The sequence below is a fragment of the Rhodnius prolixus genome, unplaced genomic scaffold, assembly GCF_049639745.1.
Source record: "Rhodnius prolixus isolate KJV_2025 unplaced genomic scaffold, Rpr scaffold_15, whole genome shotgun sequence".
In the NCBI taxonomy this organism is placed as follows: domain Eukaryota; kingdom Metazoa; phylum Arthropoda; class Insecta; order Hemiptera; family Reduviidae; genus Rhodnius; species Rhodnius prolixus.
The window spans coordinates 4,148,865-4,162,446 of record NW_027411605.1 but is presented as its reverse complement, the minus strand read 5'-3'; the positions used below and the strand labels follow the sequence as shown (position 1 = coordinate 4,162,446).

At 33.2% G+C, this 13,582-nt stretch overlaps 1 protein-coding gene across 2 annotated transcripts; it reads right to left on the bottom strand.

Annotated features, from left to right (window-relative positions):
- Nucleotides 1-3,355: 3,355 nt before the first annotated feature.
- LOC141454909 (U-reduvitoxin-Pr21-like) lies at nt 3,356-11,986 on the bottom strand. 2 transcript variants are annotated; one of them, XM_074129606.1, is made up of 5 exons: nt 11,832-11,986; nt 8,317-8,475; nt 8,065-8,211; nt 5,633-5,788; nt 3,356-5,495 (listed from the first exon to the last, which is right to left on the bottom strand). In XM_074129606.1, exons 1-5 carry the CDS (start codon nt 11,875-11,877, stop codon nt 5,485-5,487), a joined length of 519 nt encoding a protein of 172 aa, XP_073985707.1. In that variant the 5' UTR covers nt 11,878-11,986; the 3' UTR covers nt 3,356-5,484. The 2 variants fall into 2 exon arrangements, with proteins under 2 accessions (XP_073985707.1, XP_073985708.1); XM_074129607.1 differs by having other exon boundaries at nt 8,317-8,472; nt 11,832-11,985.
- Nucleotides 11,987-13,582: the final 1,596 nt, after the last annotated feature.

Genomic DNA, 13,582 nt, shown 5'->3' with positions numbered 1-13,582 from the left:
AATATTATGTTAGCCTGGTGTTCAAAGCAGCCTCCAAAACTATCTGATAGGCATCTCAGAATTTAGCTTAGACGCAATAGTCAAATTGAAGCCCAGCTGAGAAATATCTCTCCTTTGTTTACAACCTTGCAATGGCAAAATCTAGTGGTGGAATGCTTTATGAAGTGTGGATTTGTAAAAGGGAGTCACAAGTCTCTACTTTTATTTGTACTAGTAAGGAAAAAAATGGTAACAGTAAAGTATGTGATTCCGCTCGCACCCTGGTCACTTATTTGGTAATTGGGCATTGAAGCACGCCTGAAAAATAGGCTATTACTTTTTACTTTAATAAAGTCGACCACACTGCCAATGTAATATTTATTCTTAAAATAAAAAATCAGGAAAATTAGAGGATATTAACTCAAATCTATGCAGACAAACAACGTCAAATACCCCTTTCTACAATGTCACAAAAATTCCTGTGACTTATTTGAAGATCCTTGTCGACAGTTCCGAGCATTTTCTCAGATCCATACGCCATAAGAGAATATATTACTTTTAGCTTTATGGTAACTATTCCCTTTATGCCATTATCCTCATATATTGACCTAATATTCTTAACCTGAATTCATCTTCTTGAAAAAACATCGCTTTCAGTAAATCACTTCTACTCTTCTTACTTTAGTGGCCAGTGACGTCATGGCCTAGTTTTAGGATTCCTTTCGACTACGGAATAAAGTATCCTAAATTTTCAATAAATTATTGTTATATATTTTCCCTGTAGTACGAAAAATTGGGAAGCTGAAGATCAGGAAAATAATTGAATATTTTAAATTTTATTTTAGTAAAACGATGCGCCCCTGGTGTCACACTAGATGCAGGAGACGGATGCAACAAGTGTATTTGTTCAGAGAAAGGAGTGGTTGCAGATTGCACTCGCATGGCCTGCCCAGGCGTTGTTCAGTCGGAGGTATAACAAGCAGATGGCTTTTTCAAATTTTGTCTGAAAACTGTTAATATTAATTTTTCCTCAGAATCTTTTTTGATGTAAAAGTTATTGATGATTTGCTTTAATCAAACTTTGTTTTCTTTTTTTTTTGGTGAAAAATAGATTTATTTTTAAATTTTATTAACTATTAATTATTTTTATTTCTGGCTATTGCATATATTTTATTTTATTGCTAGTTACTTTGCCCGTTCAGTTGATGAATTGATCATTAAATATAGTAAAACACTTCCCAGTTCAGTTTATTATTGACATTTTACCTATGATTTCCTATGGACTCAAGAGACTTAAAACATTTCTTGGCGCATTCTAGAAACGAAAAGTGAGGGAAGAAGGATTTAGTATACCGTTTCATTAATATTTAAGGGTTGAAGTTCTTTGTCTTTTGTTGATCCTAAACTCCTGCGTTGTGGCCTGCTTTCTGGGACAGGTTACTTAGTTTCAGATGTAAGTTTTGGCAATGTTAGTTTGCACTTAGTTTAGATTTAACGATATTATTGTAACCGTTATTTGTGAATATTGTTCGAATGGTGTTCAGTTTTCGATTTATAGTTAGTTAATCGGTAAGAAAGTAGTATGCTTTTCAATTTGTACGTCAGATGTCCGAGGGCGGCGTTTATACAGGGTGATCCATTTAAAACGCACCAATCGCTAATAACTTTTTAGGAAAGCGAAATTTCGAAAAAACCCACAAAGTAAGCTATATGTTTTTTTCGGTCTAGTTTTCAAATTTTCTACTCCTGATGCTGTATCTTCATTTTTGGCGGAGTTACGGCCAAAAACCTATTTGGGGTTTCATAAGGACCACTGGTTTTAACAATGATTACAAAAACTACATAAAAAATTGTGAAAAATGACGTTAACCCCGTTTTGATATCCCTAATATTTGTTGAGATATTTAAGATCAAAGTTACAATTTTATCTTATTCATGATCGGTTTTCGAAATTCATTTTCCCCTAGAAATACACGTTTTGGGAGGTCCTCTGACTGTAAAAAATGTTATTTGTGACGCAAAGAACAAAAATAAGAAAAATCGAAGATTTTAAAGAATGTAGTAGAGTAATGTTATGGTTTTGGGTGAATCAGGATACATTTGTTTTATCATCAAATAAAAGCAATCATCACATCATTTTAATGCACCAGTATGCAAGACTCCTTGACCTAACATTACGGTAGGAATCTCTTGCCAGGGTGTTGGTTTAGTGGTCAAGAGCGTGGCTTTGTAAGTGGGAGGTCCTCAGTTCGAATCCCGCGTATGACTACATTTTATTTAAAAAAGTATTATGATTTTTTAAGCAATAACAATGACTGCATATACGGGATTCGAACTGGATATCTCCCACTTACAAAGCCACGCTCTTGACCACTAGATCCACACTCTTGAACACCCGTCCATCCTTGGTAACATATTCTTACTGTAATCATAGCTCAAGAGCTGGTCTCGCATACAGGGTACATTAAAATGATGTGATGATTGCTTTTATTTGATGATAAAACAAATTTATCCTGATCCACCCACAACCATTACATTACACTAGATGTTTTAAAATCTTCCATTATTATTATTTTTGTTCTTTGGTCACAAATAATGTTTTTTTGCAGTCAGAGGACCTCCCCAAAACGGCGTATTTCTGGTGGAAAATTAATATTTAAAACCGATCACGCATAGATAAAATTGTAACTTTGACCTTAAATATCTCGACTAATATTAGGTATATCAAAATGAAATTAACGTCATTTTTTACAGTTTTTTATGCAGTTTTCATAATCATTGTCAAAACCAGTGGTCCTTATAAAACCCTAATCGGTTTTTTGGCCGTAACTCCGCCAAAAATAAAGATACAGCATCGGGGGTTGAAAATTTGAAAACTAGACTAAAAAAAACATATAGTTTACTTCGTGGCTTTTTTCAAAATTTTGCTTTCCTAAAAAGTTATTAGCGATTGGTGCGTATAAATAGAGCAGGATGGTGGGTACTGTTGTATATATGTCAAAGGCCATCTGTTTTCTTTGGATTGAAAATTTCATAATCTAATTCTAGTAAGTGGGATATTCTGGAAGTTAAGAGTTTTGTCAACTCTGTTATCTTTATGTGTCCCACACTTCATCAACATTTTAAACAACACAGTTACCTCCCTCATACAGTTAGCAAGTGTAGCGTGATTGACTTTGTTGGCTATTTCGTTTCCTCTGTCCCATTATCCATTCAAAAGCTACCTTACTGCACCAGATTTCCCAAAAACAAATCCACACTTCATAACCACTACACCAAAACCCGCCTTTAGATTTAGGCGCGATTATTGCTTGTAACTTTTTTTTTTTAAGAATGAATAATGTTAATAATGAGACTTTCAATTAAATAAAGACTGTTGATTCTATGTTTTTATTTCTAATTCTTTGTTCACATTTTTCCTAAGTAAAGCAACGAGTTTTGCAGAATTTTCCAGTGTAAATGTCTTTCCCAGCAGCGCAGTAGCACCACTTCCATTCCTTGCTGAGTCATTCCATGTCAAATCAACACAAAAAAAGACCATTTTTGACCTCACCATCTCGGATTTTCTTAAAATTTGGCACATGTGTACTATTGGTACAGACTTGGAAAAATATGAAATTTTACTGTGATATGTCAACTGGTTTATGAGTTACAGGGCTGTAAAGTTGCCAAAAATGGGCCGAAAAACAGGGAACCCCGTGTTTTTGAATTACTGTAGAAGCTTTCCTAATTGAGCTACAGACTTGGGATTGGTGTCATTTTATAGCATATATAATGCCCTTTCCTGTGATATGCGACACCATATGGGTTAGAATAAATAAAGTTTGTTAAATTTAAAATTTAAATTTTAAATTTTTTAAAAAGTACATATTTTAAAATTTTAAAATTATTTCCATGAATAGTAGTGTTATGAATCACTGGGCAAAATATTAATTTGGGACGACAATGGCTTCATTGTTAAAAAAATTTAAGACTAAAGCTCCTTTTCATGGAAAATATATTTTAATAAAATTAAAGTAATAAATAAATTGAAAATAGTAATAATGAATCAATGAATCATAATTAATAATTATTAAGATTTAAAATATTGATTTTGAAATCATTTTTAGAATTAATAATTATGATTACAGTAATTATTCATATTAATATATATGAAAATAATATATTATTTTAATGAAATTATGCAGTTAATCAAATTATACAAAAATAATTCAATTCAATATCTTTGTTCAAGAACAGTCTTCTTTGGCTGAGATAACAGCCTCTTAAAGGTGGTTTAAGTCGGCAAAGGGCCTTGTGATGGCGTAGGGGGTTCGGTAAAGAGACTGGCAGCTCGTGCCAGTTTGCAACGACCCTATGAAAATCAAATCTAAACTTCACTACAACTTTTTGAGTGGGCAGTAGAAAACATCACCAACATAGACTTTGCATATTTAACCCAGGAAGACTATGCTGAATCTGAGTGTTTTTTAAAAAATCGGTTTGCTCAAGCATTGGCTATTAAAGGAACACAGCAATACCATGCTTTCATTCCCTGAATTAAATCCAAAATATTGGTTAAAAACTTTTCTATGAACTCAGAAGCTTGCGAAATGGAAGTTTCAAAATTCCCTGATAAACTAAAATTAGCCGACATATCAGGTTATATCAGTGTAGTCTATAAAGAAACTGGTGGTTTGGATATGTTTTAGAGAAAAATGAAGAACTTGACGAAGTAAAAGTACCTTTTCTTCATCCAGCTGGACCCTCTAAATCATCTCGCATCCAAGAAATGCCGATATTCTTTGGGTCTCAGTAGTGGATGTTTTGATAAAAATTGATCCTGTGACTCTGACTGGAAGAACTTACATATGGCCTACTAGAAAGTGATGCATGTCAAACAAATGAAGCCTTTTCAAGCTTAAAATAATAAAGAGATCCTATTACTTAACAGTATGTTTCACTTTGGACTTATTAGTGGAATTATTATTAGCAATATTGTATTAACATGAATTCAGAGTTGAATTAATTGGATTGGAGCTTTAGTCTTAAATTTTTTTAACAATGAAGCCATTGTCGTCCCAAATTAATATTTTGCCCAGTGATTCATAACACTACTAGCTATTCATGGAATTAATTTTAAAATTTTAAAATATGTACTTTTTAAAAAATTTTAAATTTAAATTTAACAAACTTTATTTATCCTAACCCATATGGTGTCGCATATCACAGGAAAGGGCATTATATATGCTATAAAATGACACCAATCCCAAGTCTGTGGCTCAATTAGGAAAGCTTCTACAGTAATTCAAAAACACGGGGTTCCCTGTTTTTCAGCCCATTTTTGGCAACTTTACAGCCCTGTAACTCATAAACCAGTTGACATATCACAGTAAAATTTCATATTTTTCCAAGTCTATACCAATAGTAGACATGTGCCAAATTTCAAGAAAATCCGAGATGGTGAGGTTCAGACCCCGTGTTGATTTGACATGGAATGACCCTGCTATAAATTGATCCAAGATCTCATTCTGGTTCTGAAAAAATTAAAATAACTTTAATAACTGCAATTACTAATTCTATTTGTAATTGATAATTAAACATTTTGTCAGTAAAACCTTTTTCTATTCCATTTAAAGATATTATTTTTGGTACAAAAGTGTCAAATATTTACCTTGATTAATTTTTTCTGCATATTTGTAAAAAACCTTTTCTGGTGGGCACAGCGTAAGGGTACAAACAGGGCTAGTTCCTTCAGGACCGCAAATACACCAGCTGCATCCGTCTTCGGCCAGAAATTTTTTCCCAGGAGGGCAGTTATTCAAGGTGACTGCAATTTCGTTAACAGATTTTAACACATTTTCTTTTTTCTTGCGGGGGGGGGGCAATTGTTGCAGTTTTGTCAATTATAATTAAGACATTTTTTTGTATTTTCTCATACTAGTAAGAGAATTTTAATCCTGTATCTCTTCAAAATTGAGCTTTCTCTAAATGAAAAATTTCAAGGGTTTTTTGTGTTCGAAAACAAGGTTTTAAAAATTTGGCCTTTGTATTTATCCAAGAACGAGTGTTTTTATTTTATTTTGAATCATAAATTATTTTGATGAATTGATTTTCAATTCCTTTAAAAGTCTTTTAGTAATATATATTTTATTATTTAGATGTAGATCTATAGCTTTTTTAAAGCATTTTCTAAGAAAATTCATTTAAAGGTCGCTTTCTCGGTGTAACTAGGCTTCCCTATGAAAAATTATTTCAATTAAAAATTCACAGATCTACAATCTGCATTATATTAAAGACAATTATTTATATTGCTCAATTTAATTAGGAATTTAACAAAACAAGAATTAAATATGTGTTAAGGAATAAATGAAAATATTAAATTGGCGGAGGCAGCACTGGGAAATACACGAGGGAGAACCTGGGAGATGAGGTTACACGATACACGGTGTTGTGTAGTTGTTGACAAGTCTTAGGTGTTAAGCTGTACTCGTAGTTGCGTGTTCGAGTTGATATAGAGCACTTTTATAATTAACTGTAGTATTGAGTTCTTGAGTTAATATTGTGGTTTTTCTGGATTGAGTTTTGAATTGACAGTTCTATCTGAGTGGTCCTTGATGTAAGTATATAAATGTATGCCTATATATTTTTCGAGCTCTCCTGTTTTTATAATAAACTGAGTTAAATGTTACTTTTTGTGTATGTTTTTGTGTGTTTTTTACCCCCTTCACTCTATTTTATTTTTAAAATACAGCAAGTATAAGTAATTAATTAAAAAGTTAACATATATGTAAAGAAAATCCATAATTATGGATGGGATACATTTTTTGTGGTAAGACAAAATATTTGGTGACAACTAGGAGAGCAAGAAGATTTGGCAGCCTACAAGTTGCTCAGCACGTTTTTAATGGTGTAAATAACTTGTAAGTATTTGGGTGCCACCCTCACTTCAAAAAAACGAGGTAAAGGAGGACATAACCAGTCGGATTGCAGCTGCAAATAAGTGCCTATGGACATTAAGCCCGATCCTCCGAAAAAGGGACATCCCGAGAAATGCTAAACTCACTATTTACCAGACCCTTATCAAACCAGTCCTATTATATGGCTCAGAAACATGGACGCTAACCTCAGCGGATGGAAAGTACGCTGAACTGCTGGGAGAGAAAGGTATTGAGAAGGATTTATGGCCCGGTGGTGGAGAATGGTACTTATAGATGTAGGAAAAATGCTGAGCTGAGGGAGCTTTTTAAAGAGGAGAACATTGTAAAGAGCATTAAGCTGAGAAGACTATGCTGGTTGGGGAACCTCCACAGACTGGACCAAGGTAGAGCACCTCGCATCGCCTATGAAGGGTATCCCGGAGGCAGGAGAAGGCCAAGACTAAGATGGTTGAACAAAATGGAGGAGGACCTCTCCAAGTTAAATGCGGGAGGATGGAGAAGTAAAGCGAGTGATAGAACGGCTTGGAGTGAATTGTTGAAGGAGGCCAAGGCCCTACAAGGGCTGTAGAGCCATGGAGTAAGTAAGTATAGATTTTTTGTAGCTTTTTAGCGTGTATTAACTATGAAAAAAAAAGTTGATGTTTTAATTGAAAATTTTTATACCGAGCCAAATAAGTGAATACAAAACTTTTTATATGGAGGTCTTGGGTAGTTGTAGGGGCGATCGTAATGGGGGTAAATGAAACCTGTAAAAGTAGTATTACCTCTTGATTGAAAAAACAAACAGTTTTAATGCTTGACAAAATCTTTTTCTTTATTATAAATTGTACCTTTAAAGTGAACATGTTAATACCAATGAAATTAACACGAGTTTTTTGTTTTTTTTATTTTCTCAAAAATGCCTAAAAGATTTGTTAAATTTGACAAGATGATTCCTTTTTCTTTGAAACATTTTTCATCAAATTTTACGAGTTCTGAATAAATGGAGAAAAAGTCTTATGTTTTGAAGACGGACCAAGCCTAAATTACAATGCCTTCTTGTAGATCACGTCTAGATTATGGCCTTATTTCGGTGGTTTCAATAAACATTTTTTGGTGTAGACTTAGTTTCGAAAAATAGAAAACGCTCGCAATACCACGAAAAAATAAAAAAATAATGTCATACTCTCAGACTTGGACAGTCTATCACGCTTTGCTGGGCATAACATTAAAGTGCATGCAGCATTGCTGCCATCTCTGTTGCACACACACCAGTTGCATCCATCTTCAGATAAGAATCGTTTACCTGGTGTGCAAATCTTTTCTGTCTTATCTAGAAATAATCACATATAATTTTTTTTTAAAAAAAATTGGCTGATTAATCTAAACATATTACTTAAGCATGTAAATAATAAATTTAAAAGTTAATTACTCTAACCTGTTTTAATTGTTTTAAGTAAGTAATTATTCACTTTTGGCCGGCAATACCTCTTAGTGCAAATTGCAGTCTTGCCATTAGCCAGACAATCGCACCAGTTGCATCCGTCAGCACTCATAAACCGTTTACCAGGTTTGCATCGCTTCTTTGCAGTTACTGCTAAAAAAAATATTTCGTCAAAAGTAAGGAAACTTTGAAAATTATTTATACTCTTTTAAAAAAAATATATATATACGAGGGGCACCACTTATATTTTGAGCCTTGGCAACACTGAGTGTTGTCAGGTGCTACCTGACGTTTCCACTTGAAAGTTGGACATTTTTGACCATAACCTTCTTCAGAACGTTTTGTTATTTGAGCGCGATTTGTGTTGTTTACAGTCACTTGAAAATTGTGTCAGTCAGCGAAAAAAATGGAATTAACTCGTGAAAATTTTCGTGCAATGATTTATTACGACTTTCGACGTGGATTATCAAGACAGGAGTGCATCGATCAACTTACTTCCACTTTTGGGGATAAAGCCCTGGGGCATCCTTTGCCACTGTGACACGCTGGTGTAACGAATTCAATCGTGATCGTCGTTCGCTCACCGACGAAAGTCGTGAAGGTCGTCCAAAATCAGTTGTTGTGTCAGAAAACATTGATGCTGTGCAAAAACTAATAATGCAAGATCGTCATGTGACATACTGTGAGATTGAGGCAACCTTAGGCATTAGTTTCACCAGCATATATAAAATATTGCATGATCATTTTTTCCGTGAAAAAGGTTTGTTCTCGTTGGATCCCACATAATCTGACAAAATCTCAAAAAAATGTACGTGTCTATTGATGCAAACAAATGCTTAAAAAATACAATGGCGGTGCTTCAAAAGACGTGTATAAGATTGTAACAGGTGACGAATCATGGATATATGCGTATGAGCCGGAAGCTAAAAAGCAGTCGACTGCATGGGTGTTTCAAGATGAACCAAATCCAACAAAAGTTGTTCGCGCTCGAAGCACTTCGAAACAAATGGTCGCCTGTTCTTTCAGAAAAACTGGTCTTGTGGCAAGAGTGCCTTTAGAGGAACGTAGAACGGTCAATTCTGAATGGTACACAACCAGTTGTTTGCCGGAAGTCTTCGATGAAATAAGGAAAACGAGCGCCGTCGGATCATTCTTCATCAAGACAATGCCAGCTGTCACACATCTCGTCTAACAACCGACTATTTGAGCACTCAAAAAATCGAATTAATGGGTGATGACGCCCTACAGTCCTGATTTGGCACCAAATGACTTCTTTTTGTTTCCGAACGTCAAGAATAAATTACGTGGACAATGATTTTCGTCGGCAGAAGAAGCCGTTGATGCATTCAAAAACCATGATTTGGAGGTGTCTCAAGCGGAATGGAAAAAATGCTTTGATAAGTGGTTCGAACGCATGCAGAAGTGTATAGATCATAAAGGAGAATATTTTGAAAAACAATAAAGTCATTTTCAATGACAAATTACTGTTTTTTTTATTAGGCTTAAAATATAAATAGTGCCCCCTCATATACCCAAAAAGCAGCCTGTCAAACATGGAAAATTATGAGAGAGTCATCATTTTCTGGTAGTCTGAAAGTATAATTAAAAGCTGGAAATTCTAAAAAAGGGAAGTTTATTCCATTTAATTAATTCTTCTAGAAACTCTTCCAATCCTCAAGTATCAATCACTAGTTCTTTATCTATCTTACTTAGGCATCAGATCGACAACCGTAGCCATTTTTCAACGTTGTTACTTTCTCTGATAAGTAATTAGTATATAATTACTATAAGGGCACATTTGTGAAAGACAATGGTTTGGCTGTTCTCAAAAGCGTCCATTATTCTTTATTCCAAGAATGAAAATTCTTCAATCCCAAGTTCATCTTTACTCAATGGATTATTCGAGAGAAAGAGAGAAGATTTTCTCGAAAATGGTTCTTAGGATTTCCCGCAAACTTACCTACACATAGACTTTGTACACACACATATGCATACACATTTGTACTTTTTGTGAAAGGTATTGGTGTAATTTTTATTATTTTTTGACGTGAATACGTCTTTAAATTTGCTATCATATGGAGGCAATCCAAAAAATCAAATGTAACAAAATCGGGGAATACAGTTTGGCATTATAGTTACATCCAAAATTAAATTAGACCATTGGATAGCTAAAGGATCAAATAATTCATTACGATAAGCGAGGACTGTGACGCATCGCGCACATTGCTGCGTATCGAGATTTGCAATTAGTATAACTTTTGACTCGGAGAAGCTACGATGTTCGTTTAAGTTTTAATCGACAGCTGTCGTCACAATCTATCGATTGTATAAAAAACATTAGTGTAAAGTAAGTGACAGTGAATAAAATAAGGTGTTAGAATAAAAATATATTATCAAAAATATATAATGTCGGCCTATACGCGTCGAAAAGCCAAAACCAAATACAGAGATTGAATACGGCTGGAAAGGGCTTCACAAGAACAATCGAATGGTAATAATAAAACACCATATGACCGAGTCAAGCTGTGCCCGGAAACGTAAAAGAATTAATGCGGCCAAGCGGATCAACGACGGCTGGGGCGGTTGAAATTATGCAAGTGGATGATGAAATCGCTTCTACATCGACAACGGACTGTATAGGCATAGATTGTGTTCGATCGTCGATTATGAAGACACATTGTTTCATCCTAAATACATAAATATTTTATATAAAAAATATAACCCGTTACGTTAACGTTTTCACGTACAACACACGGCCGTGTCCATGACGCAGCCGCAGTTTTTTTTTTTGAATGATTTAAGGCGCGTCCACAACTGAGGTTATTAGCGCCCGAAGCTTTTTACTGCCTGCCTCCGGACAATGTTCTATCGTTTGCAGACAACACTGTCCTTCACCGGTCAGTGAGCTGTAAGAAGCACCTAGAAAAAGAGGAAAGCCTAATGGTCAGCAGCTAGATTTTATTGGTGTAATGTTTTAAAAACTTTAAAACGTTGATAAGAATTAAATAAAAATATTTCTATTTAAAGAAAATTGTGAGTTAAGAACTTTTGAGAGTAACAGGAAGCCGTGTTGGTCACATCACATTTTATTATAAATATATCCTTAGTTACTATTGTAAATCACTCGTACAAGTTATTAAAATGTTTAATCAAAAGTGTACTCTTAATTCCAAATCTTAAGGGCCTGCCAGTTAAATTCTACTATTAAACATATTTACAGGATAGAAATTTTAATTAACCTACAACATCAAGATACATAAACATCAATCAATTATCTAACGCTTAATTATGTACTTAACTCAGGTAAATAGATAAAAACCAATGAATTCGACATAGTTACGTATTTGGTTCAAAAATATAAAATTTTACTGGACTTTTTCACATAAAACTGTATTGCAAAATGAAAGAAAAAATAAAAAGACTATAGAAAAAGATTATTTTAGTCTAAATAATGGTCAATTTTAAACTAAGAGAAAGAAATTCATAAGATAAAGCATCATGAGACTTACCAGCCAAAATGCAAGCAACCAGTATTATAGTTATAATGCACTTCATGATATAGAGACTTTTTCACAGATCACGCCAATAATTTTTCAAAATTTTTGTTGCTTTACAAAAGAGGAAAAAACTTTTAAAAAAAATCTTTAATTACCATTTAATTATATAAGAAATTTTAATCAAAATATTTTACTTATCAATAATTGGCAACGATAAAAGATAATAAGATTGTGTAATGTTTAGTTTTTTTTCTTTTTGTTTATTTACTTATTTGTTATTTATTTATTTTTTTCGAGATGAATGACTATTCCCAGATAAGTTGAAAATTTCTCTGTTTCAAACGAAACCAATATTTAACTATAAATATCTCGTTTCCTACTCGACGGATTTTTACTAAATTTTAAACAATTATAGAAATGAGATGTATCCATATACAGGTGAAATATAAACAAAATCTATCGAGTAGTTTTCGAGATATTTGATGTTAAAGATTTCACTGTTTGTAACGAAACCTAAGTTTAACTCTAAATATCTCGATTCCTACTCGAGGGATATTTTATACAATTATAGACAAAAGATGACTACATATACAGGTGAAATATAAACAAAATTCATCGAGTAGTTTTCGAAATATATGAAGTTAAAGATTTCACTGTTTCAAACGACACCCAAATTTAACTCTAAATATCTCGATTCCTACTCGAGGGATTTTTACTAAATTTTATACAATTATAGACATGAGAGGTCTCCATATACAGGTCAAATATAAACAAAATCTATCGAGTAGTTTTCGAGATATTTGATGTTAAAGATTTCACTGTTTCAAACGAATCCAATATTTAACTACAAATATCTCGTTTCCTACTCGACGGATTTTTACTAAATTTTATACAATTATAGACATGATATTTATCCATATACAGGTGAAATATAAACAAAATCTATCGAGTAGTTTTCGAGATATTTGATGTTAAAGATTTCACTATTTGTAACGAAACCTAAGTTTAACTCTAAATATCTCGATTCCTACTCGAGGGATATTTTATACAATTATAGACATGAGATGTCTCCATATACAGGTGAAATATAAACAAAATCCATCGAGAAGTTTTCGAAATATATGAAGTTAAAAATTTTACTGTTTCAAACGAAACCAAATTTCAACTATAAATAACTCGTTTCCTACTCGACGGATTTCTACGGAATTTTACACAATTATACACAAAAGATGACTACATATACAGGTGAAATATAAACAAAATCTATCGAGAAGTTTTCGAGATATTTGATGTTAAAGATTTCACTGTTTGTAACGAAACCTAAGTTTAACTGTAAATATCTCGTTTCCTACTCGAAGGATTTCTACGGAATTTTACACAATTATAGACAAAAGATGACTACATATACAGTTGAAATATAAACAAAATCTATCGAGTAGTTTTCGAGATATATGAAGTTAAAGATTTCACTGTTTCAAACGAAACCCAAATTTAACTCTAAATATCTCGATTCCTACTCGAGGGATATTTACTAAATTTTATACAATTATAGACATGAGATGTCTCCATATTTAGGTGAAATATAAACAAAATCCATCGAGTAGTTTTCGAGATATATGAAGTTAAAAATTTCACTGCTTCAAACGAAACCAAATTTCAACTATAAATATCTCGTTTCCTACTCGACGGATTTCTACGGAATTTTACACAATTATAGACAAAAGATGACTACATATACAGGTGAAATATAAACAAAATCCATC